The sequence below is a fragment of the Callorhinus ursinus genome, unplaced genomic scaffold (assembly GCF_003265705.2).
Source record: "Callorhinus ursinus isolate GAN/ISIS: 27379988/994484 unplaced genomic scaffold, GSC_fseal_2.0 scaffold11, whole genome shotgun sequence".
NCBI classification, from domain to species: domain Eukaryota; kingdom Metazoa; phylum Chordata; class Mammalia; order Carnivora; family Otariidae; genus Callorhinus; species Callorhinus ursinus.
Genome location: NW_027397073.1, coordinates 26432229 through 26458802, shown reverse-complemented (window position 1 = coordinate 26458802; position 26574 = coordinate 26432229). Strand labels below are relative to the sequence as shown.

The following is a 26574-nucleotide window of genomic DNA, read 5'->3' as shown; positions in this document are numbered from 1 at the left end:
TTTGAGTGGACACAAACTTTCAACTGCTCTGGGTAAAGACAAAGGGGCACGATTGCTGGATCATATGGTAAAAGGATGTTTAATTTTGTAAGAAGTTGCCAAACTGGCTTCCAATGCGGCCGTACCAGCAGTGAATGAGAGGTCCTGTTGCTCCACATCCTGGCCACCCTTTGGTGTTGTCAGTGTTTTGGATTTGGGCCATTCTAATAGGTTGTTTTAGTTTGCACTTCCATAATGACCTCTCATTTGAGCATCTTTTCATATATTTACTTGCCATCTGTGTGTCTTCTTTGGTGAGGTATCTGGGTTTTTGCCTATCTTTTTACTTTTGCCCATTTTTTAAATGGAGCTGTTTTCTTATTGTTGAGTTTTAAGAGGTCTTTGTATATTTAGAACAACGATCCTTTATCAGAAATGTCTTCTGCAAATATTTTCTCCCTGTGTCTCACCTTCTCATTTTCTTTACAATGACTTTTGCAGAGCAGGAGTTTTTAGTTTTTATTTTTTCAAAATTTTTTTAAATTCTAGTTAGTTAACATATAGTGTAATATTGGTTTCAGGAGTAGAATTCAGTGATTCATCACTTACATATAACACTCAGTGCTCATCATAACAAGTGGCCTCCTTAAGGCCCACCCATCTGGCCCATCCCCCACCCACCACCCTCCATCAACCCTGTTTGTTCTCTGTAGTTAAGAGTCTCTTATGGTTTGCCTCTCTTTTTTTTCCTTCCTGTATGTTCATCTGTTTTGTTTCTTAAATTCTACATATGAGTGAAATCATATAGTGTATTTCTTACTCTGACTTATTTCACTTTGCATAATATACTCTAGCTCCATCCACACCACTGCAAATGGCAAGATTTCCTTCTTTTTGATGGCTGAGTAACATTCCATCGTATATATACACCATATCTTCTTTAGCTGTCTAATGTCTAAATGTCTCAGTTGATGGACATTTGGGCTCTTTCCATAGTTTGGCTATCGTTGATAATGTTGCTATAAACATAGGGGTGCATGTGTCCCTTCAAATCTGTATTTTTGTATCCTTTGGGTAAATACCTAGTAGTGCAATTGCTGGGTCATAGGGTAGTTCTATTTTTAACTTTTTTGCGAAACCTCCATATTGTTTTCCAGAGTGGCTGCACCAGTTTGCATTCCCACCAACAGTGTAAGAGGGTTCCCCTTTCTCCACATCCTCGACAACCTCTGTCATTTACTGCATTGTTAACATTAGCCATTCTGACAGGTGTTGAGGTGGTATCTCATCATGGTTTTGATTTGTATTTCCCTGATGATGAGTGGTGCTGAGCATCTTTCCATGTGTCTATTAGCCATTTGTATGTTTACTTTGGAAAATGCCTATTCATGTCTTCTGCCCATTTCTTAACTAGATTATTATTATTATACAGAAATACAGAGTATTTGGTTTTTGGGTGTTGAGATTGTTAAGTTCTTTACAGAGTTAAGATACTAACCCTTTATCAGATATGTCATTTGCAAATATCTCCTCCCATTCTGTAGGCTGTCTTTTAGTTTTGTTGGTTGTTTCCTTTGCTGTGCTGAAGCTTTTTATCTTGATGGTCCCAATAATTCATTTTTGCTTTTGTTTCCCTTGCCTTCAGAGACATGTCTAGTAAGAAGTTGCTACAGCCAAGGTCAAAGAGGTTGCTGTCTGTGTTCTCCTCTAAGATTTTGATGGTTTCCTGTCTCATAGGAGGTCTTTAGACCTTGCTATAAACACCTATAGACCTTCCTTAGATCTTTCATCCATTTTGGATTTATTTTTGTGTATGGTGTAAGAAAGCGGTCCAGCTTCATTCTTCTGCATGTGGCTGTCCAGTTTTCCTAACACCCTTTGTTGAAGAGACTTTTCTCCATTGGATTTTTTTTTTCCTGCCTTGTCAAAGATTAGTTGACCAGAGAGCTGTGAGCCCATTTCTGGGTTTTCTATTCTGTTCCACTGATCTACATGTCTGTTTTTATGTCAGTACTATACTCGCTTGATGACTACACCTTTGTAATACAGCTTGACGGTCCAGAATCATGCCTCCAGCTTTGCTTTTCTTTTTCAGAATTGCTTTGGCTCTTTGGGGTCTTTTGTGGTTCCATATAAATTTCAGGATTGTTTGTTCTAGCTCTGTGAAAAATGCTGGTGGTATTTTGATAGGGATTGCATTAATGTGTAGATTGTTTTGGGGTAGTATAGACAGTTTAACAATGTTCGTTCTTCCAATCCATGAGCATGGAATGTTTTTCCATTTCTTTTTGTCGTCTTCAATTTCTTTCATAAGTGTTCTATAGAGTTCAGAGTAGGAGTTTTTAGTTTTAATTAAGTGCAGCTTATCAATTATTTCTTTTGTGGATTTTACCTTCAATGTTGTATGTAAAAAGTCATCATCATACCCAAGATCATGCAGATTTTCACCTGTGTTATCATCCAGCAAATTTGTCATTTGCTTCTATTTCTGTGAGGTTGTGTTGCCTATTTCTCCAAGAAATCATAAAAACCTTGAGGTTTTAAATTTCTGTATTCTCCACAGCATCTTGCATGCAGTAGATGCTCAACAGAATGATGGCTGAACAGGCTGACTTAACCAATAAGGAAAAAATGAAGGTTCCGTAATTAAAGGCTGCACCCTATCTTTCTGGCTCCAGCTCTCATGAGCCCACCGTTCTCACTGTACACATGCAGGTAGAAAAATAATGACTAGAGGCCACAACAAAATTGTGAAGTCCCCAGAGCCTTCTGTATATCCATCCTCCCTTTCCTATGACCTTGACACACAGTGGCCTTCATGGTTTCCTCATCTTTTTGCTTGGTAGCTGTCCAAAAAAGAAAAAAAAATTCTTATGTGCTTGGAGTAGAGCTTATTCACAATAATGCTTACCAGTTTCTTTTATGTCATGAAAGGATTTTTCTCTTATAAAGGAAATGAGGGGCATTAATAAGTAGATGAAGAAGGATGCTAAGAGAATGCTGCCCTGGAGCGTGTGGGTGGCTCAGTCATCAAGTGTCTGCCTTCGGCTTGGGTCATGATCCCAGGGTCCTGGGATCAAGCCCCACATCAGGCTCCCTGCTCAGTGGGAAGCCTGCTTCTCCCTCTCCTGCTCCCCCTGCTTGTGTTCCCTCTCTCGCTGTGTCTCTCTCTGTCAAATAAATAGATAAAATCTTTAAAAAAAAAAAGAGAGAGGGAGAGAATGTTGCCCTAAAATCATGCCATGCCTAACACTTGTCCTGGGGAGAATGGGGCAAGGTCTGGGTCTGTCCCCTGAGATGTGTGTGTGTGTGTGTGTGTGTGTATGTGCAAGAAAGAGAGACAAAGACATCAGCTAAGAGAATACTATTCATAGTTAATAGATTGGAGTGTTTACACAGTGAGAAGAGGAAAAAATTTTAATGAGCCGTCAATATAAAAATGATACTAATCACAGTTATTTAGTAGAACAGCTTGCCATTTCCAGCAGATTACCATGCAGCATCCTAAGTACGTAAGTCAGGGATTTTTAGACCCTTCTTCAGAACATGGGTTTCTGTGGCAACGTTTCCAGGACCCCACCACCCCCATCCCACCTAAGCCACTCCTCCTCATCTACTTACAAGATTTAATTTGAAAGACAGTTTCACCAAAGATGAAGAAAAGAGAACGGGGACCAGGGCCAAGGAGGGAAGGACTCCACAAAGCACTGACATGAAAGATTAAATCTAGGCTAGATGAACTTGTGACTTGGATTAAACTTTTTCCTCCAACTCTGAAAAAAAGCAGCACAATAAGAGGGCAATGGCTTGACGATATTAAAATGCATTACAAAGCCTTGATAATTAAAACAGTATGGCAGTGATACGTGAAGGGACAGATTACTGAAAGAACAGAATCAAAAGTACAGAAATAGACCAAAACACGCACAGCCATTTGGTAAAAAATGAAGACGGCTCATAAAAGAAAAACAGCTGCTCCGAGTTATGAAATGGTCCTTGACAGGGAGACAAATGAGAAATCTCCTGAATTCTCGGAGGAAGTATGCTCTGAATGGGGCCTTTACTTTTTCTCCTTCTACCCATGGTGTTGGGTTTGCCTGAGCTAAAATAAAATAGAGCACTTGCCGTAATCTTGTCTTCCTTTCTAAATTCAGATAATTAAAGGCAGCTGGACAGCAGGCTGAGTTCCTGCTTCGTTAAATCTCCGTTCACCCAAGAGTCCTTCCAAGCTGCCCCACTCTGGCCCTCCTGCCTCGGGCCCCACGTCCCTCCCACTGCGGGGCCAGGTGCTCCTGGGCAGTGATGCAGGGCATCTTCAGGGGCCGGAGGCCCTTCCCAACCCCCATGCAGGCCAAGGCCCAGATACACGAGAAAGCAGAAAGCAGCTCTACTGTGGGCGCCCGCTCTGCCTGGCTCCTAGCCCCTGAATTCTGGTTGGCCTGGGGTACAGTGTGGTCACCACAGGTTTGTAAAACTCCCCAGGTGTTCCAAGGGTGCAGCTAGGGTTGAGAATGACTGCTTTAAGTTGCAAGGTTATCTTTCTTTCCATAGAGCATGGTAAATCATTCTCTGGTGATGCATGATTAAAAATAAGAGGATGTACGTGGAAGCGCTTGGCACGTACGGGGCTACCTAACTGGCATCCATTGGTGTCATCAGAACCTTCAGCGTGGGGCCCACAGGCTGAAGGAGAAGGCTCTCAGCCTCTCGGATGCTCACATTGTAGCTGCTGTTCGGTGACATGTTGTGCTGGGTGACAGGTGTGCAGGACCGGCCTTCCGCTACCGATGTTGATTTCAGGCAGCTCGACCTCCTCCGGGTTTTTTTCTTCTAACAACTCCATTGCTGCCAATTGCAGAGGCTGTCGCCGATCCCCCGGGGGGAGCTCTCAGGTGAGCAGGCTTCATGAGCCAAGGGGCATCCCTGCTGCGCAGCCTGTGTCTGAGGGTTGTAACTGCCTCTTTCCTTCTCCAGGACTGTCCCTCCCCACAGAGCTCAGGCGGGCGCTGCCTGTGTCTAGCCGCGCACGCCACTCCTGTGTCTTAGTGCCGGAAACAGCTTAGCTGTCCATACTGCCTGGTGGGGCGCCTCTTAAAATACTTTCTTTGTAGCCAACTTGGTAATATGTTGTAGTTCTCCACACTCTCTGCTATCCTCTCTCTCACTCACTCTCTCTCAAATAAAATCTATAAAAATGCATATATATATGTGTGTATATATGCGCTTTAACACACCCTATGTTTATAGCAGTGTTATTTACAATGGTCAAGATATGGAAGCAGCCCAAGTGTCCATTGATAGATGAATGGATAAAGAAGATGTGGTGTATACATACAATGGAATATCACTCAGCCATAAAAAAGACTGAAATCCTGCCATTTACAATGACATATTTAGAGAGTATGCTGCCAAGTGAAGTCAGTCAGAGAAAGACAAATACCATTTGATTTCACTCCTATGTGGAATTAAAAAACAAAACAAAACAAATGAGCAAAGGGGAAAAAGAGAGAGAAACAAACCAAGAAACAGACTCTTAACTATTGAGAACCAACTGCTGGTCACCAGAGGGGAAGGGGGTGGGGGGCCGGGTGAAACAAGTGATAGGAATTAAGGGGAGCACTTGTGATGACACAGGGTGATGTATGGAAGTGCTGAATCACTACATTATACATCTGAAACTAACACAACACTGTATGTTGACTGGAGTTAAAAACTTTTTAAAATATATAAGCACTTTATTCACTAGTTCATATGTCAGTTTTTTTGGTTTGTTGTTGTTGAAATCTTTATCATAATAGACTTTGGTATCCATAATTTGTTTCATTTACCCATTAAATACAAATAAACCAGTGGTCAATTATACACTGCACTTTATAAGTTTCGATCTTGCTTACTAAATAATTTTGGTAAAAAACTACCACACATGTTAAATGAAGGAGGCACTTAGATTTGAATCTCTTAGAAAATTCACTCTGTTAGTAATAAAGCAGTTTCCCGATTCGTCACTTTCTTTAGTTATCCCCAGTCTGCCCTTTGGTCCTCAGTGGTCCTGGGTCAGAGCTAAATCTGAAGATTAGGACCCCAGGGCAGGGGGGCTCAAGGAGAAAGCTTCGCAGACCTCCTGCTCTAGACAGAATGTTTGTGTCCCCCCAGAATTCCGATGTTGACACCTACCCCGCCCATGTGATGATATGGGGAGGTGGGGCCTTTGGGAGGTGATTAGGTCATGAGGCTGGAGCCCTCAAGAATGGGATTAGGGTCCTTAGAAGGGGATGAAGAGATCAGAGCTCTCTCTTTGTACCACATGCTACAATGAACAGTCAATGGTCTGCGACCCGGAAGAGGGGCCAGAACCCAACCGTGCTGGCCCCCTGATCCCAGACTTCTGGCCTCCAGAATGGTGAGAAATACACGCCTGTTGTGTGTAAACCACCCTGTCCCTGCTACTTTGATAATTCAGCCCAGACTAAGACACCTCCTAAATTCTCCCAGGCCTGGAAGTCAATTTTGTTCCTCATTTGTACGGTTTTACACCTTACTCTCCCTAACAGGCCTGCGCACTCGTGAGCAGGGATCGGGGCTGCTCCTGTGAAACTCAGCACTGTGTTGGGCACAGGCTAGCCTGCCAGTGACTAACTCTTTAATCCAGAGGAGGTTTTACCACGAAGCTGAGGAAACTTAAGCTCCCGGGACCCCTTTAAAGGCCCTACGAGGGCTCTAGGCACGTGTTCACCCGTCATAGGTATTGGTAAAATTTGCAGATAATGCAACATAGGCAATTATAAATGCATGATGTTTCTTAATGGGAATTGTGAGAAATAAAGTGCATCAGAATTCCAGTGTTTTTCAAACACAAACCTGTAGTGAGTGGTACTACGAACAGTGGGTATGTCTGTGAAGCTGAGTATGCATCCTACCAGCAATAAATTCGGACCAACTACTAGAAAACTGAACTTTCTGTTCTCTCTATAGAAAATCTTACAAACTATGAAAAGATGAAAATATGCAGTAATGTCTGAGCAATGTTTTATAGAGGTATGTCAAGCAGTTAATAAAAAAAAAATTTCTGCTGGACTTTTTGTGGTATTTATCAGTCTGCAATAAAGGGTTAGCTTAACAGATTCAGACTGTTCAAACTTTGCACATTCCAAAGATTGGTCCTTTACGGGCTCCTGGGAGAGAACTTCTGAGCCCTTGGACTATCCTGATAAGAGGTTGTTTTTAAATACCTGAGGCCTTGGGCCACATTCTGTCAGTGTGAACAGATAGTTTAGGCTAACAGTGAGACCGATGGGGAATGCCTGCTTTTGTGTGTCCAAAGCCCTGGGCCATACCCTATCAGTGTGACCTCTGGGGGGCTGGACACTGAGTAGCTAAGATCACCTGCATGGGAGCTGCTTGCCTGTTCGACTGACACCTCCCCCAGTACGAGCCCTGGACACAAGTCTCAGGTGGGCTCACTTGTTCGGTGACACTTCGCAGACGTTGATGCACAGCATGGATGGGAGAATTCTGTGCTGCCCGTGCAACCTCACCGGGACAGGACGAATAGAAGCCTGCACCTGGTCTCTCCTGGACCCCACCCTCTGTGCGTTTCCCCTTTGCTGATTTTCATCTGCATCCTCTCCCTGTAATAAACCACAACCACTAGCCTAACTGCTTTTCTGAGTCCTTCTAGCTTATCACAGAGCCCGAGGGTGGTCCTACAGACCTCCAACACAGTCAGCTTTTCGAATTTGCAACTGTTCTGATCTTTTTCACCCTCTGTAAATATTTACTTTCCTATCTAACTTTGTTTTCCTAATACTGCATTTTCCCGAAGAGGGACCCCAAAACTGCATAATGTCCAAACTCTACAAAATGTGGATCTTTGAGTCCACGTTCTCTCTTCTCTGGGGCCTTTTCTCATGCTAATACCTTCACTTGGGGAGGAGTCAGCTGAGCCGAGTCACCTGAAAATTCCCTACTTCCTTTGGTTCTGGGCCAGAACTTTGCCCTCCCTCTGTCATGCCAGGGCCGTTACCCTACCCCACCGCCCCTAAGACTTCACCCACAACTCTGTTTTAGCATGTATCCCATCACAACGTCATTACTTACATTACAGACGCACATGTGTCTGCCTCGCGAGGCCGGGCAGGGCCTGGCTCTGTGGTTATTCCCTCCGGAAGGGAGGGGAGACAGAATGAGTCCAAGCATCTGGCAGAGGTAATGTGGTGAGTCAGAATTTGTGTTTATCACCAGATAGATCTTGAGCCTCCCCTCTCCCCGCCGCATTTACTAGCTGTGAGGGGTCAAACAAGTTTATCTCTCTCAGTGCCCCAGTCTCCTTGATGGAAAATGGGTGACATGCCACTTGCCTGAAAGGCTGTCTTGAGCACTGAGTAAGAAGAGGCAGGTGAAAACGTAGCCAGCAATCCGAGTAAGAGGCTGGAACGAGGTGCCTTGAACTCGAATGTCAGTTTCCCTCTTACTGGCGCGGGACTGTGGCCACCTCAATGTCTCCGTTGTGTAATGGAGATATCAGTGCCTCCCTCACAGGGTCACTGTGCTGACTAAGCAAGCTAACCAGTGCCTGGCTCGTAGGAAGGGGTCACTAAATGTCAGCTACTGTTAGACACTCAAGGAAGGCTAATTCCTTTCTCTTTCGTGGCATGCGTAGCAGGAATAAATCTGTTCATAAACTCCGGCATTTGTGTTTATTTCCTCTCAATAAATATGATCCTGCTTGTGCCTCCGTCCCACTCCCACTCACGGAACAGGTAGGAAATCCAGCCTCAGGCACAGGGAGAGCCTCCCCCACACCCATACCCAAGAGGTGCTGGGGTCTGAAGAGGTTCCAGGTACCAGCCACCGCTCCTGTGGGCACCCTGGAGTACTGGCTCTTTGGACATGCTTGGGAAGAGCTCCTGACATGCCTTTGGCTGTCCCTGGCCATCAGACCTTTGGGCAGCAGCCGTGAAGGGGCACTGGTCACCATCAGAAACCCACTGTCCTCTCTCCCCGGCTTGGAGGGCTCTCTCAAGTCTGGGTAGGGACCATCCTGACCACCCCAAGGACCTGCAGCAATATTCCCTCAAAGGGCTGCGGGCCAGGGTAGCTTCCTAACTCAGCACCAACGCCCAGAGGCTAGCGCCCCCCGCTCCCCTGCTGGGGTGTGAGGGGACGATGGAGTAAAGAGAGACAGAAAAGGACCTGGAGCTTCAGGGTGGACTTCTCCTGCTACCCCCATTCCTGACTGCAGCAGGCTTTCCCTTGCAGCGAGGGCTCTCTTGTGTACACGGGAGCCTCGGGAATTATCAACCTTCCCTACAGCAGGTGACTGGGCCTCGGTGGGCCGCAGCTTCCTACAGCCCCACAGGTCCACTCACCTATTCACTCATTCCAGGTACTTCCTACTTCCAGGCACAAGGGTTCTTAGCCCCGGCTGCCCCTTGGAATACCTACCTCCACCTGCACCCCCCCCTCTGATCCCCCACCTGGAGCTTTCTAAAAAGTGCCCATGCTGGACCCCCATTCTCCAGAAATTGACTTAATCGGTCAGAGGTGGAGGCCCAGTCACAGGTTAATTCTTAAAACGCTCCCCAAGTGACTCTGATGTGCAGCCGGGGCTGGGAACCATGGGGTTAGAGCTTGTGGATTTGGATGAAACGGGTGAACTTGCACTGTCCTTTGGCACCCACCTGCCACGACCTCCTCCCGAGCTCTATGTAGGATGGTTACTGCTCCTCCCAGGACAGCAGGGCCTGATGGGAAAGGTCTTGGGTTGGAAGTCAGTTTGGAGTCCTGTCTGACCTTTGGTGAATAGTCTGTAGTTTAGTTTCCCTTTGGAAAATGAGAGAGAGAGAGAGAGAGAGAGAAAGAAATAGATTTCTACCCTGTATTCCTCATGGGATTATGAGATATAGCTTTTCGGGGATTAAAAAAAAAGTTATAGAAAAGGCCATTTTTTATATATCCCCAATAAAGTCAGTACCCTAACACAGGAAATATGTTTTAGTATCTTTACCTCTCTCCAGAGCTCAGAGCAATCTTACCTGTAAGCTCTGAGGAGAATTGCAAAGAAAAGAAATTGGTGGGGGTATTAATAAAAGCAACAAAACGTAAGCCTGGTCCTAGTTACAAAATAAGAAAAATGCAATAGCCTTATTATATCCAAATATATCCAATTAAAAAGTATGCTAAAGAGCATTCAGTTTAAAACCAAACTGATTTTAAATTAGGGACTCAAACTGAGTGAAATACAGGAACTCATGCTAGCAAATACTTTCATGCCTTGTGGTTTCCTAATTTTATTAGCTTGTGTTGCTTCACTGTTATTTATCTTGCTTACACTTGCGGTGTAAAAAGCGAATGTTTGGGCTTAATTAGGGGCTTGGGAAATGAGAACCATTTATTCTAACCTGAGATTAAAATAATCAGATAATTTTGATCACATCCATAAACTGAAAGGGAGTGATAATAGTACTTAATAGAAGCTGGGTATTGCTCTCATGGCTTTACCTGTATTTTAATCCTCCAAAATGACAAACTCAAAGGGAAGGTACTCCAATTATCCTCATTTTGCACGAGGGGAAGCTGGAACACAGAGCACTTTAGTAACTGCCAAGATCACACAAGCAGTGAGTGGTGGAGAGGGACACAGAATTTGAACCCAGGCTAGCCCCAGAGTCTACACTCTTAACCGCTACCTCAGGATCTGGCCAGACTGCTCAATTCCAAGGGACAGGAAGCATAGCTCTAGTTCTTCTCCCTCCAGAGACCTCATCCCAAACCACAGAACACAGGCTTTTCTTTGTGTTTCTACTGATGTCAAAGGAGAGCACCAACAATCCCCCATGCTGGTGAGCACTACTAATAGAGGTATTTTATGTGTTATTTATTCAACAAATATTTACTGAGTGCCTTTCAAAGCACTGAGGGTAAAAGAGCAAAGGAGGCAAGATCCTTGCCTACAACAGGTCTACCTTCTGATGAGAGAAAAGGTAAGTAGATAGTTGTCTGTCCTTGGCAGCAGGACAATGACTCCTGGGGAGGGAAGCCCAGAGTGCCAGGAGAGCTCTTGAGAGAGAGTTGTACCCAAAGCTGGGGAGGCCAGGGATTGTTGGGGTTTTCCTGGAGAAGTGACCCTTCACCTTGGCTGCATACTAGAAACACTAGGAAGATTTCAAAAGATTGCCAAGCCCAGGCCACAGCCCAGACTAAACCATCAGAATCTCTTGAGCAATTTTTTAAGAGCCCCTAAAACAGCAACCTCTAAAAGAACAGCATTACTATCCCCTGGGAACTTGTTAGAAATCCCATCCCAGATCTCCTAAGTCAGCTTTCCAGGGGCTTCTAACACAAACTCAAGTATGAGCAGTGGGTTGAGCAGTGGTTCTCAAACTTAAACGGGCATCAGAATTGCCTGCAGGACTCCTTAAAATACATTTAGTTTGCAAAGCCCCGGAGGCCTCACCCCCAGAGTCTTGGTTCAGTCTCAGTTCTGACAGAGTCTCCCAGTGCACACTTAGAGAACCACGGCCCTAGAGAAAGGGATGGCTAAACTGGAATCTGAAGGGTAACTCAGCATGGTGAGGAGGGTGAACGGCTGGGATGAAAACATATTGATCACTCCATTGTATTTTTCTATTTTATTTCTGCTTTTTTAATTTACTATGCTAGTCTTATTCTAACTTTATATGGATTGTCTCATCCATTTTCAGCCTAGCTTTTCTAATATACATCTTTGAGGCTACAAACCTCCAAGTATTACTCTAGCTGCATCCCAAAAGTTTTGATGTACCATGTTTTCATTGTCATTCAATTCTAAATACTTCCTATTGTCTAATACTATTTCTTCTTGAACTCAGGAGTTATTTACAAGTAGGTTTCTTAATTTCCAGACAGGATTTTTTGCACTGACTTCTAGCTTAATTGCATTGTGGTCAGAGAACATACTTCTGGTACTTCAACCCTTTGAGATTTGAAATTGCTGGCCTAGTCTTTGGTCAGTTTTTACGACGTGTCCCACTTGTGCTCTAAAGGAATGTGTATTCTGCAGCTGGTCGATATAGGGTCCTCTATATGTTCACTAAACCATGTTTTTCATGTTATTTAATTTGGTACATTTCTAATTTTTTAATATGCTTGTTCTATTCATTACAAAGGCAGGTGTGTTACTATTTCCTACAACTGGATTTTTTCATTCTCAATGCAGTTCTGACATTTTCTGCAATAGATATTTTGGCTATGTTACTAAGTGCATGTAACTTCAAAACTGTTTTATCTGATAATTTTGTGGCTGTTCTGATGTTAATACAGTTACATCAATGTTCTCTGGGTTAGAGTTTGCCTAATGTATCTTCTGCTATCTATTTAAGTCCAGTATTTCTGTGCTCTTGTTTCAGATTCTTTTGTAAACAGCATATTCTCTCATATGACCATCTTTGTCAATAAGTAGAGATTTAGCAGAGATTAAGAAAAACTTATGTATGAGACACATGCTTTCCATTTATCCCACAATTTTGATGTTTCTATTTCTCTCCTTTATTTCTATCATTTGGATTTATTTTTATTTATTTTATTTTTTTATTTTTTACATCCCACTTATCCACCTGCCAGTTTGGAAGTTGCTTGTTGTAGCAGGAGGCACTAACCTGGCCAGACACCTGTCTGCATGCAGCCAAGTGGACAACACCCAGTGTTGTCAGGCAGTGCTTTTTAAACTGCTGGTTGACACAGTTTAATGTGTCAGGAAATCAATGCAGTGGGTCACAATCAGCAGTTTTTAAAAAAATAGAAGTATCAGAAATATCTACTGAAATGGCTATTAGAATAGAAAGTACCTAATAGAGAGCCCATGGACTCTCTACAGGAACGAGACAAGTCTCAATAAACACTATGGCTGAGACAAACAGTATAGGAAAAACAGTGAGGGGCAGGTGATGAACAGATGAAATGGAAGGAACAGGTCATTTCCTCTTTTGTAGAATGGAGCTCCATTTGACTTTCTGGCCCAGGCAGGGTCATTCCTGTATTATTTGAATTTTATATTAACACAATCCACTCTTGGTCCTATAATCCACTGTTGGTGAATGTGTCAATACTCTGACAGTTGTTCAATTACGATGAGTTCATTTTTTAGAAAGAATACTATCAAGGATAGCATTTTTCAAATTGAAAACAAGACTTAAAAGTCATCACTCTATTATATTTGCTAACACTCCTAAGAATGTGAATGTTTTTGGGGCGCCTGGGTGGCTCAGTCGTTGAGCATCTGCCTTCAGCTCAGGTCATGATCCTGGGGTCCTGGGATCAAGCCCCACGTCTGGCTCCCTGCTTGGAGGGGAGTCTGCTTCTCCCTCTCCCACTCCCCCTGCTGTGTTCCTGCTCTCGCTGTCAATCTGTCAAATAAATAATGGAATCTTTAAAAAAGAATGTGAATGTTTTTATGACAATGGTCTGAATGAAATAAAAATAGAGGTGGTATTATATCTCATTTTTCTGTCACAAACACTCATTACATTCCAGGAAAGAAATCTGAAACATTAAAAAAAAAATTTAGTGACTTCCCTTCTACCCAAGAAGGAACTGGATGTATCCTTATGCCTGCAACAATCAAAATATCCAAAAAATATGTAAAACAATTGCTCCTAAGGCACCGGACATCAGGCGGCAAAAGACAGTGATCCCCAGGAGTGAGGAAACAAATGGGGTGCACCCTACTGCCTAGAGAGATTCTCACCTGCAGCACAGAGAACCTAGGCAGAGCCCAGAAGAGCCCCTGGATTAAGGAAATGGAGCCAAGAACCCAGAGAGACCAAGGTGGTGAGAATTTGCAAGACAGAGTGCCAGAGACAAGGAGCTAAACAGAAAGGCACCCCCTAAGAAATTCATCCCCGTGGTTATCCCTAAGTGTGTGTGAGGAAATGATCTGAGGTTGGGGAAAGAACTACCTGGAAGAATTAGGGGGGAACAATGCTTAGCACTCACACAGAGCCAGGAATAGTACCTATTCCCAACAGCTAGAGTGTAAAAACTCATAATTCAAGAGGCACTGGGTATAATAACCGGGAAGATCTTGCCCCAGTAGTGGGGAATAGTTAGCTCTAGAGAGACCACTGTTCTGGAGTTACAAATCTTAAAAGCAGGACCTGAAAGGATCAAATGTTTCCAAGTAACAAAACTGTATCCCAGAGCAATGCTCAACTATATTCATAGGAATACAAATATATTCAGCACTTGACAAGGTAAAATTTACAATGTCTGGCACATAAACAAATATTACCAGGCATACAAAGAAGCAGGGAAACATGACCAATAATTAGGAGAAATATCAATCAATCAAAAGCAAACCAGAACTGACCCAGATGTTAGAATTTGCTGATAAGGACAGTAAGACAGTTATTGTAACTTTATTCCACATGCTCAAAAATCAAATAGCAACTTGGAAGAGACTAAAATTAGACCCCAAATGAGCTTCCAGAGATGAAAAATATACTGAATGAAATTACCAGATGATCAGTCATGCTGTATTTAAATGATAATGAAGTCATAGATACTTCTTAGATATATAAGGACCAATACTGTTTCTCAAACTTTTCTTTAAAAAACTAGGTGTGGGGGGGGCACCCGGGTGGCTCAGTTGGTTGAGCATCTGACGATCTCAGCGCAGGTTTTTTTTTTTTTTTAAGATTTTATTTATTTATTTGACAGAGAGACACAGCAAAAGAGGAAACAAAAGCAGGGGGAATGGGAGAAGGAGAAGCAGGCTTCCCACTGAGCAGGAAGCCCGATGTGGGACTCGATCCCAGGACCCTGGGATCACGACCTGAGCCGAAGGCAGATGCTTACCAACTGAGCCACCTAGGCACCCTCAGCTCAGGTCTTGATCTCAGGGTATTCAGTTCAAGCCCCTTGATGGGCTCCATGCTGGGCATGGAGCCTACTTAAGAAAATAGTAAAATAATATGTGTATATACAAAGCGTGTATATTAAGACATAATGTAAAATATATTTCTTACTGTGGTCACAAGTGAAAGTTTAGAATCACTAACGGAGGGCCTTGTAAGTCATGTTTTGTAAAAGCGTTTGTATTTTACCAAGTGAGCCAGGAAAACAATGAAGAGTTGTAAGCAGAGCAGTTACCTGATTCAATCTGTGTTTTAAGAAGACAAATTTGTTGCTATGAGAAATAGCCATAGGGAGGCCAGGATGAAAGCAACAAGACATGTTTCCTACAATTACAATCGTCCAGGTAAGAAAAAGACATATATGCAGCATGACCACCCCCGGCCTCCCGTCATGCAGCCAGACCGTGTAATTACCTGCGGAGACGGAAGTTTTCCTCAAGAATTAAAAACCTAGGCTTCTGTATCCCCCAACATATGGCTGCTATGAATGAGAGATAGTCCATCAGCTCTGAAAATATGTATCTCCAAATCATTATATAAATCACCGAGAAACCAGTATTGATTCACGTTCCACATGTTTTAGATCAAAGTTCTCTTTTATCTTTTAAAATGAGCAATCCATGCACACAGTCCAACTTGCAGTACAAAGTTATTATGAGGGTCAGATGAAATAACGATGTGGGTGATACAACTCTACGTTGTTTAAGTTAGAATGCTGTTACTACCATGTCTTCCCCCATTAAAATAAAATGCCTTTAAGGACCTAATCCTACTGCTAGAGCTTTACTTCTTTAACTGAAGACATGAGTAGGGATGCTTTGAGTCAAGCTACCATTTGATGGCATGAAAGAAAAGGGCTGACTTGGAGGTTAGGGCGTGCGGGAGAAAAGGCTGTGGGCTCTCACATCCTGGACAAGAAGAGGTACAACCAATAAGGAAAAGAGTTTAGAACAGCTGGGAAGCTGACATGACCAAGGAAAATGCTGCCAAATTTGGCTTAGCCACAGCTCTACTGGGGAGGGAAAGTGGTACTTCCTTTACCTCTCATCTTATTCACTTAAAGTAGTAGACATGCCCAAGAAATAAAGTTATAAATAGAGAGTGCTTGGGAGGAAAACTGGCATTAAATATTATTATTGAAAATAAAACCTGCTGCTTCTGCTTGAGGCCAAGATGGAATAACAGGAGTCAGACTTACCCCTCTACCTGAAACAATGGGAAAAAGTGTGAAAAAATAATTCTCCAAGACACTGGATGTATGGTAATGAAGGAAAGCAATCCGAGAGGGATGGGGAAACAAGCCAGATGAGTCCTATGTCTCAGGCCACAGGGCAAGAAGTGGGAATGCAGGAGGAAGCCAAGAGTCCTCTTCAAAAGTTGAAGAGTCCAGTCCAGCATGAAAGGAGCTTAGAAGTCATCACTCCCACCCTAGCAACAGGAAGAAAGCTCAAACTGAAAACCAACAACCCTTCTAGATCCAGCAGAGAACTAGTATCACAGTGCAAACTGCTGGCAGGCAGACACAGAGAATCACCAGCAATCAGAGCAGAAGCCCCAAAGCAGAAACCATCACAGGAACCAACAGTGGGCCCCTGTCACCCAGTATATCATGTCTGACTTTCAACAAAAAAATTATATGGCATACTAAAAAACCAAAAAGACAGTTTGAAGAGACAGAGCAAGCACCAGAACCAGACCCACATATGGCAGAGATACTGAAATTACCAGGTTGGGATTTAAAACAACTTATGATTAATAAGGTAAGGACTCCAATGAAAAAAATGGGACACCATGCAAGAACAGAGAGATAACACATAAAGATAAAAACTCTAAGAAAGCATCAAAAATAAATGCTAGAAATAAAAAATGCTGTCACAAAAATAATACCTTTGATGGGCTCATCAACACACTGGACATGGCTGAGTAAAGAATCAGTGAGCTTGAAGAAATGTTAATAAAAACCTCCAAAATGGAAATGGAAATGAAAAAAAGAGAGCGAGTGAGAACAGGATATCCAAGAACTGTGGGACAGTTATAAGGGTATAACATACACTTGGTAAGAATACCAGAGGGTAAAGAAAAAGAGAAAGGAACCAAAGAAATACTTGAAACAATAATCACAGAGAATTTCCCAAAATTAATGAGACACCAAACCACAGATTCAGGAAGCTCTGAGAACACCAAGCAGGATAAATATTTTAAAAACCTACATTAAGCATATCATATTCAAACTGCAGAAAATCAAAGAGACAGAAAATCTTGCAAGAAGCCAAAGGAAGAAAACATCTTTACCTATAGAGAAGCCATGGTAAGAATGACATTGACTTATCTTCAGAAACCACATAAGGAAAGAGAGTGCAGTGAAATATTTAAAGTGGTGGGGGAAAAAAGACCTAACCAACCTAGAATTATGTCACTAGCCAAATTAACCTTCAAAAGTGAAGGCAAAATAATGACTCTCTCAGACAAACAAAAATAAAGGGAATTTGTTAACTGCAGACTTGTCTAGCAAGAAATGTTAAAAGAGATTCTCCTAAAAGAAGGAAAATGATGTGGGGCGCCTGGGTGGCTCAGTTGGTTAAGCGACTACCTTAGGCTCAGGTCATAATCCTGGAGTCCCGGGATTGAGTCCCACATCAGGCTCCCTGCTCAGCAGGGAGTCTGCTTCTCCCTCTGACCCTCTTCCCTCTCGTGCTCTCTGTCTCTCATTCTCTCTCTCTCAAATAAATAAATAAAATCTTTAAAAAAAAAAAACAAGGAAAATGATGTAGGTCAGGAACTCAGATCTGCTTAGAGGAGGAGTATTAGAGGAGGAATACATGAAGGTAAAATAAAATCTTTTAGTTTTCTTATTCTTATTTGAATAGTTTGTTCAAAATAATAAAAGCAATAAAATATTCAGTGATTATAGCTACGGATAAGTTCACTGAAGGACAGTATCATAAGAGACAGAGGGAGGAATTGGGAATACTCAGTATAAGACACTTTACATTACCTGTGCAGCAGTACAGAATTACTTGACAGATGACAGGGATTAGCTGTAAATGTATATTGCAAAGTCAAGGGCAACCACTAAAAAAAAAAAAAAAAAAAAGTTTTTAAAAAAAAGGTAGAATTTAAAAATAAATAAAAATAAAAACAAAAAACAAAAATAAAAAAGATAGAATTGACATACTGCAAAGAAAAAATGGAATATAAAACGCAGAAAAAGAGGAAAAAAAAACCCAAATAAGATGGGCAACAAACAGAAAGCAGGAAAAAACATGGCACGTATTGACCCACCTATATAAAAAATCACTTTAAATGTCAATGGTGTAAATGCACCAATTAAAGGATAGATTGCCTTCGGCTCAGGTCATGATCCTGGAGTCCTGGAATCGGGTCCCGCATCGGGCTCCCAGCTCAGCAGTGAATCAAAAAAAACAAGACCAAACTATATTGTCTACCAGAAACCCACTTTAAACATAAAGACACAGATAATAAAAAGTAAAGGAATGGAAAAAGATGTACCATGCTAATACCAAGAAAGCTAGAATAGCTAGCTCTATTAATTTCAGGCAAAGCAGACTTCAGAAGGAGGAAAGCTATCAGGGAAAATGGGGTCAATTCTTCAAGAAGACAGAGCAGTTCTTAATGTGTCTGCACCTAATAGTAAGTCAAAATATTTGAGGCAAAACCAGATAGAACCTCGAGAAGAGATGGATACAACCACCACACAGTTGGAAATTTCAACACCTACCAGTAATGGGCAGATCCAGCAGGCCCAAAATCAGGACGTAAGGAACTGCATAGTGCCATCCACCAGATCTAAGGGGCATCTATAGAACACCTCATCTGACAACACTCTTCTCAAGCCCAAACAGACACTCATCAAGAGTGATCACATTCTGGGTAAAACACACCTTAGCAAGTTTAAAAGAACAGAAAACATATAATATGCTCTCAGACCAAAACAGAATTAAATTAGAAAGCAATTAAGAGAGGACACAGAAAATCCCCAAATGCTTGGAGATTAGACAGCATACTTCTAAATAACATGTGAGCCAAAAATGTTTCAAGGGAAATTTTAAAATATTGTCAATTAAATGAAAATGAAAATGCCACTTATCAAAATTTATGGGATATAGCAAATAGCACTGCTATTTGGAAAATTTGTACCACTGAATGTATATATTAGAAAAGAAGAAATACCTAAAATCAACCATCTAAGCTTCCACTTTAGAAAACTAGAAAAAGAGGAACAAATTAAATGCAAAGTGAGAAGAAGAGAAATAATAAAAATTAAAGAAGAAATCAATGCAATTGAAAACAGGCAATCAGTAGAGAAAAACCAATGAACACAGCCCCTCCCCCACCCCAAATCAGTTAAATTGATAAACCTGAAGCCAGGCTAATTAAGAAAAAAGGAGAGAAGATACAAATAACTCATATCAGAAATGAAAGAGGGACATTTCTGATACCATGGACATTAAAAGGATAATAAAGGAGCACTATGCACAATTCCATGCCCACAGATCTGATAACCTAGACAAAAGGAGCCAATTCCTTGAAACACATAAACTACCAAAATTCATACAAGGAGAAATAATCTGGATAAGCCTGTATCTACTAAAGAAACTGAGTTGATAATTATTCAGCTTCCAAAACAGAAAGCACCAGGGAGGTTCACTGAATTCTACCAAACATTTAAGTATGAAATGATACCAATTCTCTATAAATTCTTCCAAAAAACAGAAACAGAGGGAGTACTTCTTAACTAATCCTATGAGGCCAGCATCACCCTAATACCAAAACCAGACATTACAAGAGAACTACAGACCAATATCTCTCATGAACACAGCTGCAAAAATCCTCAACAAAATATTAGCAAATCATATCCAACAATGTATAAAAAGAATTATACACGACGAAGTGCAATTTATTGACGTATGCAAGGCTGTCTGAACATTCAAAAATCAATTAACATAATCCATCACATTAGCAGGCCGAAGAAGAAAAACACATGATCACAATCATAGATGCAGACAAAGCATTTCACTAAATCCAAGACCCATTCATGATAAAAATGTTCAGCAAACTAGGAAAAGAGAAGAACTTCCTCAACTTGATAAAGAACATTGACTAAAAACATCCAGTTAACATCGTACTTAGTCATGAGAAACTCAATCTTTCCACTAAGATCAGGAACAAAAGGCAAGGATGTCACCTCTTACACTCCGATTCAGTATCATACTGGAAGTCCTAGTTAATACAGTAAGACAGTAAGAGGTATACAGATTGGGAAGGAAGAAATACAACTGTCTTTGTTTGCAGATGACATGATTGTGTAGAAAATCCAAAATAGCGGACAAAAAACCTCCCGGAACTAATAAGCGATTAAGGAAGATTGCAGGCGATGAGGATGAAGTCAATTGTTTTCTTATATAGCAACAATGAATAACTGGAATTTGAAATAAAAGACACAGTACCATTAACACCAAAGGAAAAGAAATAAATATTCAGGTATAAATTTAACAAATTCTGTATAAAATCTACATCAGGAAAACTGCAAAACTCTGATGAAAGAAATCAAAGAAGATAAAGAAATGTATAGATATTCCATGTTTATGGGTATGAATACTTAATATTGTTAAGATGTCAGGGTTTTTTTCCAACATGATCTATAAATTCATATAATGATTCATATAAATCCCAGTAAGTTATTTTGTAGATATTGACAAACTGATTCTAAAGTTTATATACAGAGGCAGAAGACCCAGGACAACCAACACAATATTGAAGAAAAACAAAGACAGACACTACCTGACTTCAAGACCTAATATAAATCTACAGTACTCAGGAGAGTGTGGTCTTGGCAAAAGAATAGGCAAATAGATCAATGGAAGAGAATAAGGAGCCTAGATACAGATCCACACAAATACCCTCAACTGGTCTTTGGCAAAGGAGCAAAGGTAATTCAATGGAGAAAGGATAATCTTTCAATAAATGGTACTAGAATAGACATCCACATGAAAAAAAAAAAAAAAACATCCAGACAGAAGCCTTATACCCTTCACAAAAGTTAACTCAAAATGAATCACAGACCTAAATGTGAAATGCAAAGTGTAAAACTAGTAGAAGGTAACATAGGAGAAAATCTAGATGACATTGGGTTGGGCAATGACTTTTTAGATACAACACAAAAACCACAATCCATGAAAGAAAAAACTGGACTTCATTAAAATTAAAAACTTCTGCTCTGCAGAAGACACTGTAAAGAGAAGAGAATATAAGCCACAGACTCAGAAAAGATATTTGCAAACATATATTTGATAAAGGACTGGTTTCCAAAACAAAGAACTCTTAAAACTCAATAATAAGAAAATGAACCCAATTAAAAAATGGGCAAAAGATCTGAACGGACATCTCACCAGAGAGGATGTACAGATGAAAAATAAGCATATGAAATACTTAACATCACACATCATTAGGGAATTGGGAATTATAACGAGATACTGCTATATAGCTATTAAAACAGCTAAAATCCAAAACACGGACATGCCAAATACTGACAAAGATGTAGAAAACACGGGAACTCAAATTCACTGCTGGTGGGAAAGCAAAATGGTGCAACCACTTTGGAAGACATTTTGTGGTTGCTTACAAAATTGAACATACTCTTAGCATGAACTAGAGGCACCCTAAATGCATGTTACTAAGTGAAAGAAGTCAATCTGAAAAGGCTACATATTGAATTATTTGAAACTATATGACATTCTGAAAAAGGCAAACTACAGAGATAGTAAAAAAGATCAGTGGCTGCCAGGGATAAGGCTGGGGGAGAGAGAGATAAATAGGGGGAGTACAGAGAATTTCTAGGGAAATGAAAATACTCTGTATGATACCACAATAATGAATACATACCATTATACATTTTTCCAAACCTATCTAATATGCACCGAGTGAACACTAATGTAAACTATGGACTTTGGGTGATTATGATGTCTCAATGTAGGTTCATTAACTGTTAACAAATGTTCCACTTCAGTGGAGGATGTTCATAATGGGGGAGGCTGTGCACGTGTGAGGACAGGGGTTATATGAGAAATCTACGTACCTTCCCTTTAATTTTCTTATGACCCTAAAGCTGCCCTAAAAAAATAAAGTCTTTAAAAAAAAAATGGGCAAAGGATCTGAACAGACATTTCTCCAAAGATGATATACAAATAACCAACCAGCATGTGAAAAGATGGTCAACATCATTAGAGAAATGTAAATCAAAACCATAATCAGGTAACATATCAAACCCACTAGGAAGGCTATAATTAGAAACCAAGTAACAAAAAACAAATAGTGAGGATAAGAAGAAATCAGAGCCCTGATTTCTTTGTCGAAGGGAATTTAAAACAGTGTAGCCACTTTGGAAAACAGTCTGGTAGTTCCTCAAAATGTTAAACTGGAGTTACCACATGACCCAGGAATTCCTCTCCTAGGTATATATCTAAGAGAAACAAAAACATATGTTCACATTACTACTTATACACAAATATTCATAGTACCATTATTTATAATAGCCAAAGATGGAAACCCAAATGTCAACCAACTGGTGGACAGATAAATATAGTATGGTACATCCATACAATGAAATATTATTCAGCCATAAAAAGGAATGAAATGCTATAGTATATGCTACAACATGGATGAAGTTTTAGAACATTGGGTGCTAACTGAAAGAAATTAGTGACAAAAGGTCACATATTTTATGTTCAGAATAGGCAAATATATAGAAAGAAAGTAGATTAGTGTTTGCCTAGTGCTGTGGGGTGTGATGGACGGTTGGGGATGGGTGATTGCTAATGGGTATGGAGTTTCTTTGGGGAGGTGAAGATAATGTTCTGAAATTGACTGTAGTCATGGCACACAACTCTGAATATACTGGAAACCAATGTTATATACTTTAAATGGGTAAACTGCATAGGAGTTGTATTTCAATAAAACTGATATAAATATGTGTATACATATGTGTGTACACACACACACACACACACACGACACTGGCATGAAAAACGCCATCATGCCCTCATCCCTGTTAATATGTCATTACATGAAGCCAGAGAATCCCACATCCACTTAGACTCTTATCCCATAAGGCTCTGCACATTCCCCAACCTAACATCCCCCATTATTTCTCAGTCCTCCAAACCCTTCCAGTGTTGTCCTCTGCAACTCAGGGTCCATCCATCATCAGCAAAATCCCCTGTATTCTCATCCATTCTCTGAAATTTCCCTTCAATGTCTTGATCTAGCAGAACCCTGGCTGTCCCCTGAGGACCCTGCTTACCTGCAACCCTCTTTAGGGGATATACTTTTTCTCACTCCTCCCACCAGTGGACGGACCAGTTACTGATTCCAGATGATTCTCCCTTTCACCTCCCTGAAAACCTCCAGCTCCTATGATCAAATGATACCACCCCTTCTTGGTGCAGTCATCTACGGGCCTGCAGGTCACTCACCACACTCCCTGAAGCCAGCCCCCGGCTCAGTTCCTCTGTCCACTACTACACCTGTTGCGTTTCTTGGTGATCTCAATATCTGCATGGATGGCCCTTCCAACCCTGGCCTCTCAGTTCCTTGACATCCTCTCCTTTAAAAATCTTGCCTTTCCTCCCTGACCTCAGCACCCCTTCTACAAACATACCTTAGGCTTCAGCATTAAAAATCGCCGCATGCTTGCCAGGAACCACCGCCTTCACTTCCTCTCCCCCACTGCCTCATGAGTCCCTCCAAGTCAGGCTCTTGTTCTCACCACACTCTACTGAAACTGCCTTTGTGAGGGTCCCTGATGCCTTCCACATCATCAAACCCAGTTGCCAGAGCTTTTGCTAGACTTTGTCTTTTCTCCGATGAGAGGTACAGGAATATGATTTAAGAAACAATTAAGTTTCAAGCAGTTATAATCTCTTGAGATGCCTATTAATGAAGCTTTCATGTTAACAAATAGGCAGCAAATTGAAAGAAAACAAATGTGAGGCTAAAAATATAATTCTCTCTGGGTGAAGTATCTCTTTAATCCTAATTTCAGATTTTTTTTTAAAGATTTTTATTTATTTATTTGACAGAGAGAGACACAGCGACAGAGGGAACACAAGCAGGGGGAGTGGGAGAGGGAGAAGCAGGCTTCCTGCAGAGCAGAGAGCCTGATATGGGGCTCCATCCCAGGATCCTGGGATCATGACCTGAGCCGAAGGCAGACGCTTAACAACTGAGCCACCCAGGTGCCCCAGATTTATTTTTTATTTTTTGTAATGAGTATTACTTCTGTATTCAGAAGAGATATACACATACCACTTTCTCCTACTCCTCCACCTGTGAAATCCTTCTCCGATATTGTTCTGCCATAGCTGCCAGGGAGAAGGGGATGACAAAACCACACCAAGGCTACCTATCTATTCCGAGTCTGTAATCAACACGTGGTTCACTGAAATTTAAAGAACTTTGCAAAAAAAGAAGAAAGAAAGAAAGAAAGAAAGAAAGAGAGAGAGAGAGAGAGAGAGAGGAAGGAAGGAAGGAAGGAAGGAAGGAAGGAAGGGAGGGAGGGAAGGGAGGGGGGGAGGGAGGGAGGAAAAAGAGAAATGCCGTATGAACAGATTAACAGAATCATCTCACACAACCTGAGATTAACCACCATTTTTAACTATGTTTCTTACAAGTAGTTCTAGCAATTTGCAGCTCTTTCCTTAGAGATTTCTATTAGCCAACACTTGCCATATGGCCTTTTAATTGAGAAAACAAAACACTCTTAGTTTTTTTTTTTTAACTACTTTAGACAATAATCACTCTAGTCAAACACCACAGGAAAAACCCTGTGTTCCATCGCTACGCATCAGCAAAAGTTGAATGGAAAGCCTAGACTTCTTCCTTCACCCAGGGGTGAGTGACTGCTAATGGGTACAGAGTTTCTTTTGGGGGTGAGGATAATGTTCTAAAAAAGTTGTGATGGTTACACAACTCGGTGAATATACCAAAAACCAATGACCTGTACACTTTGAATGAGTGAGCTGCATGTGTGTTATGGGTTGAATTGTGTCCCACACAAAAAAAGTTATGTTGGAGTCCTAACACCAAAATACGGCCTTATTTGAAGATAGAATCTTTAGAAGCATCAAATTAAAATGAGGTCATTACAGTGGGCCCTAATCCAATATAAAGTGTCCTTATTAAAAGGGGAAACTTGGGACACAGAGACAGGCATGGAGGGAAGACAATGTGAAGTGACACAGAGTGAAGACGACCATCTACAAGGAGAGAGAGGCCTGGAATAGATCTTCCTCAAGGCCCTTAGAGGAAACCGACCTTGCTGACACCTTACGAGTTTTATAGCAGCCCTTGCAAACTAAAACCATGTGTGAATTATAGCTCAATAAAGGTTCTACAAAAAACAAACACCAAACATATGCGTCTACAAGAAACTCACCTCAAATATAATGGCATAAGTTAAAAGTAAAACTATTCTAGACACTTACAAGAGTGTGGTTAACAAAAGAAACAAAGATATTAGCCCTCGTGGAGCTTACATTCTAGCGGAGGGTAGTTGAGTATAATAAGGAACGTGGGTCAAGTGGCTGGGAAAGGCAGCCAACCAAGCAAAGTTACACCTACATGTACATTTCCAGGGCAGAGAGAAGAAAAGGAGTTCCTGGAGTAATCAGGAAAAGAATTGTGTTGTCACAAAAACCAAGGAATGGAAGAGACTGTGTCAAATGCAGATGTTGAAGTTAAAAGTCAAGTCCACGGAACTTGACAATTACGTGCACATTTTGACTTCAGCAAGAATAATTTCAGGAGTGTTATGGCAGCTGAGCTTTGTGTCAACTACTTGCCAGCATCCTCAAGATGTTATTCCTGTCATTCTTCTGTTGCACCAACTTTACAAAAACCCAGCCTTGAATAAGTAGACTTTACCAATGAGCACTGCTGAAAAGTCCCACAGAGAAATGGATGCCACTGTTAAACCTATATTGTCCAGCTCATTGCTGTTCTAGCCCATTCTCTTTCCAATTCTAAGACTATTTCAAACTGGGCATCTGGGTGGCTCAGATGGTTAAGCATCTGCCTTCGGCTCAGGTCATGATCCCAGGATCCTGGTATCGAGTCCCGCATCGGGCTCCCTGCTCCTTGGGAGCCTGCTTCTCCCTCTGCCTCTCTCTCTTTCATGAATAAATAAAATCTTTAAAAAAAAAAAAAAGACTATTTCAAACTAACTCTGTTGTCTTTTCCTTTTAAATTTCTAGTTGATATACAATGTTAGTTTCAGGTGTAAAATGAGTGATTCAACAATTACATACATTATGAAATGCTCGTAAGTATAGGTACCATCTGTAAACATACAAAATTGTTGCAATATGTCTGACTATATTCTCTATGCCGTATTTTTCATCCCTAACTTCTAACTGGAAGTTTGTACCTCTTAATCCTCTTCACGTATTTCATCCATACCTGCACCCCCTCCCCTCTGGCAACCACGAGTTTGTTCTCTGTATGTCTGTTTCTGTTTTGGTTTTTTTTTAGATTCCATATATAAGTGAAATCATATGGCATTTGTCTTTCTGACTTATTTCACTCAGCATACCTTCTATGCCCATCCATGTTGTCGCAAATGGCAAGATCTCACCATTGTTACGGCTGCATAGTATTCCACTGTGTGTGTACACACATCTTTATCCAT

The 26574-nt window shown here is 41.3% G+C and overlaps 1 protein-coding gene across 1 annotated transcript in view; it reads right to left on the bottom strand.

Annotated features, from left to right (window-relative positions):
• Positions 1-682: 682 nt before the first annotated feature.
• Positions 683-26574, bottom strand: part of PIAS2 (protein inhibitor of activated STAT 2) — a 117825-nt gene continuing 91933 nt past the window's right edge. The window contains exon 16 of the mRNA XM_073898252.1: positions 683-2825. Coding sequence (XP_073754353.1) covers positions 2796-2825 — 30 coding nt within the window. The 3' untranslated portion in view covers positions 683-2795. The remainder of the gene's footprint in view (positions 2826-26574) is intronic.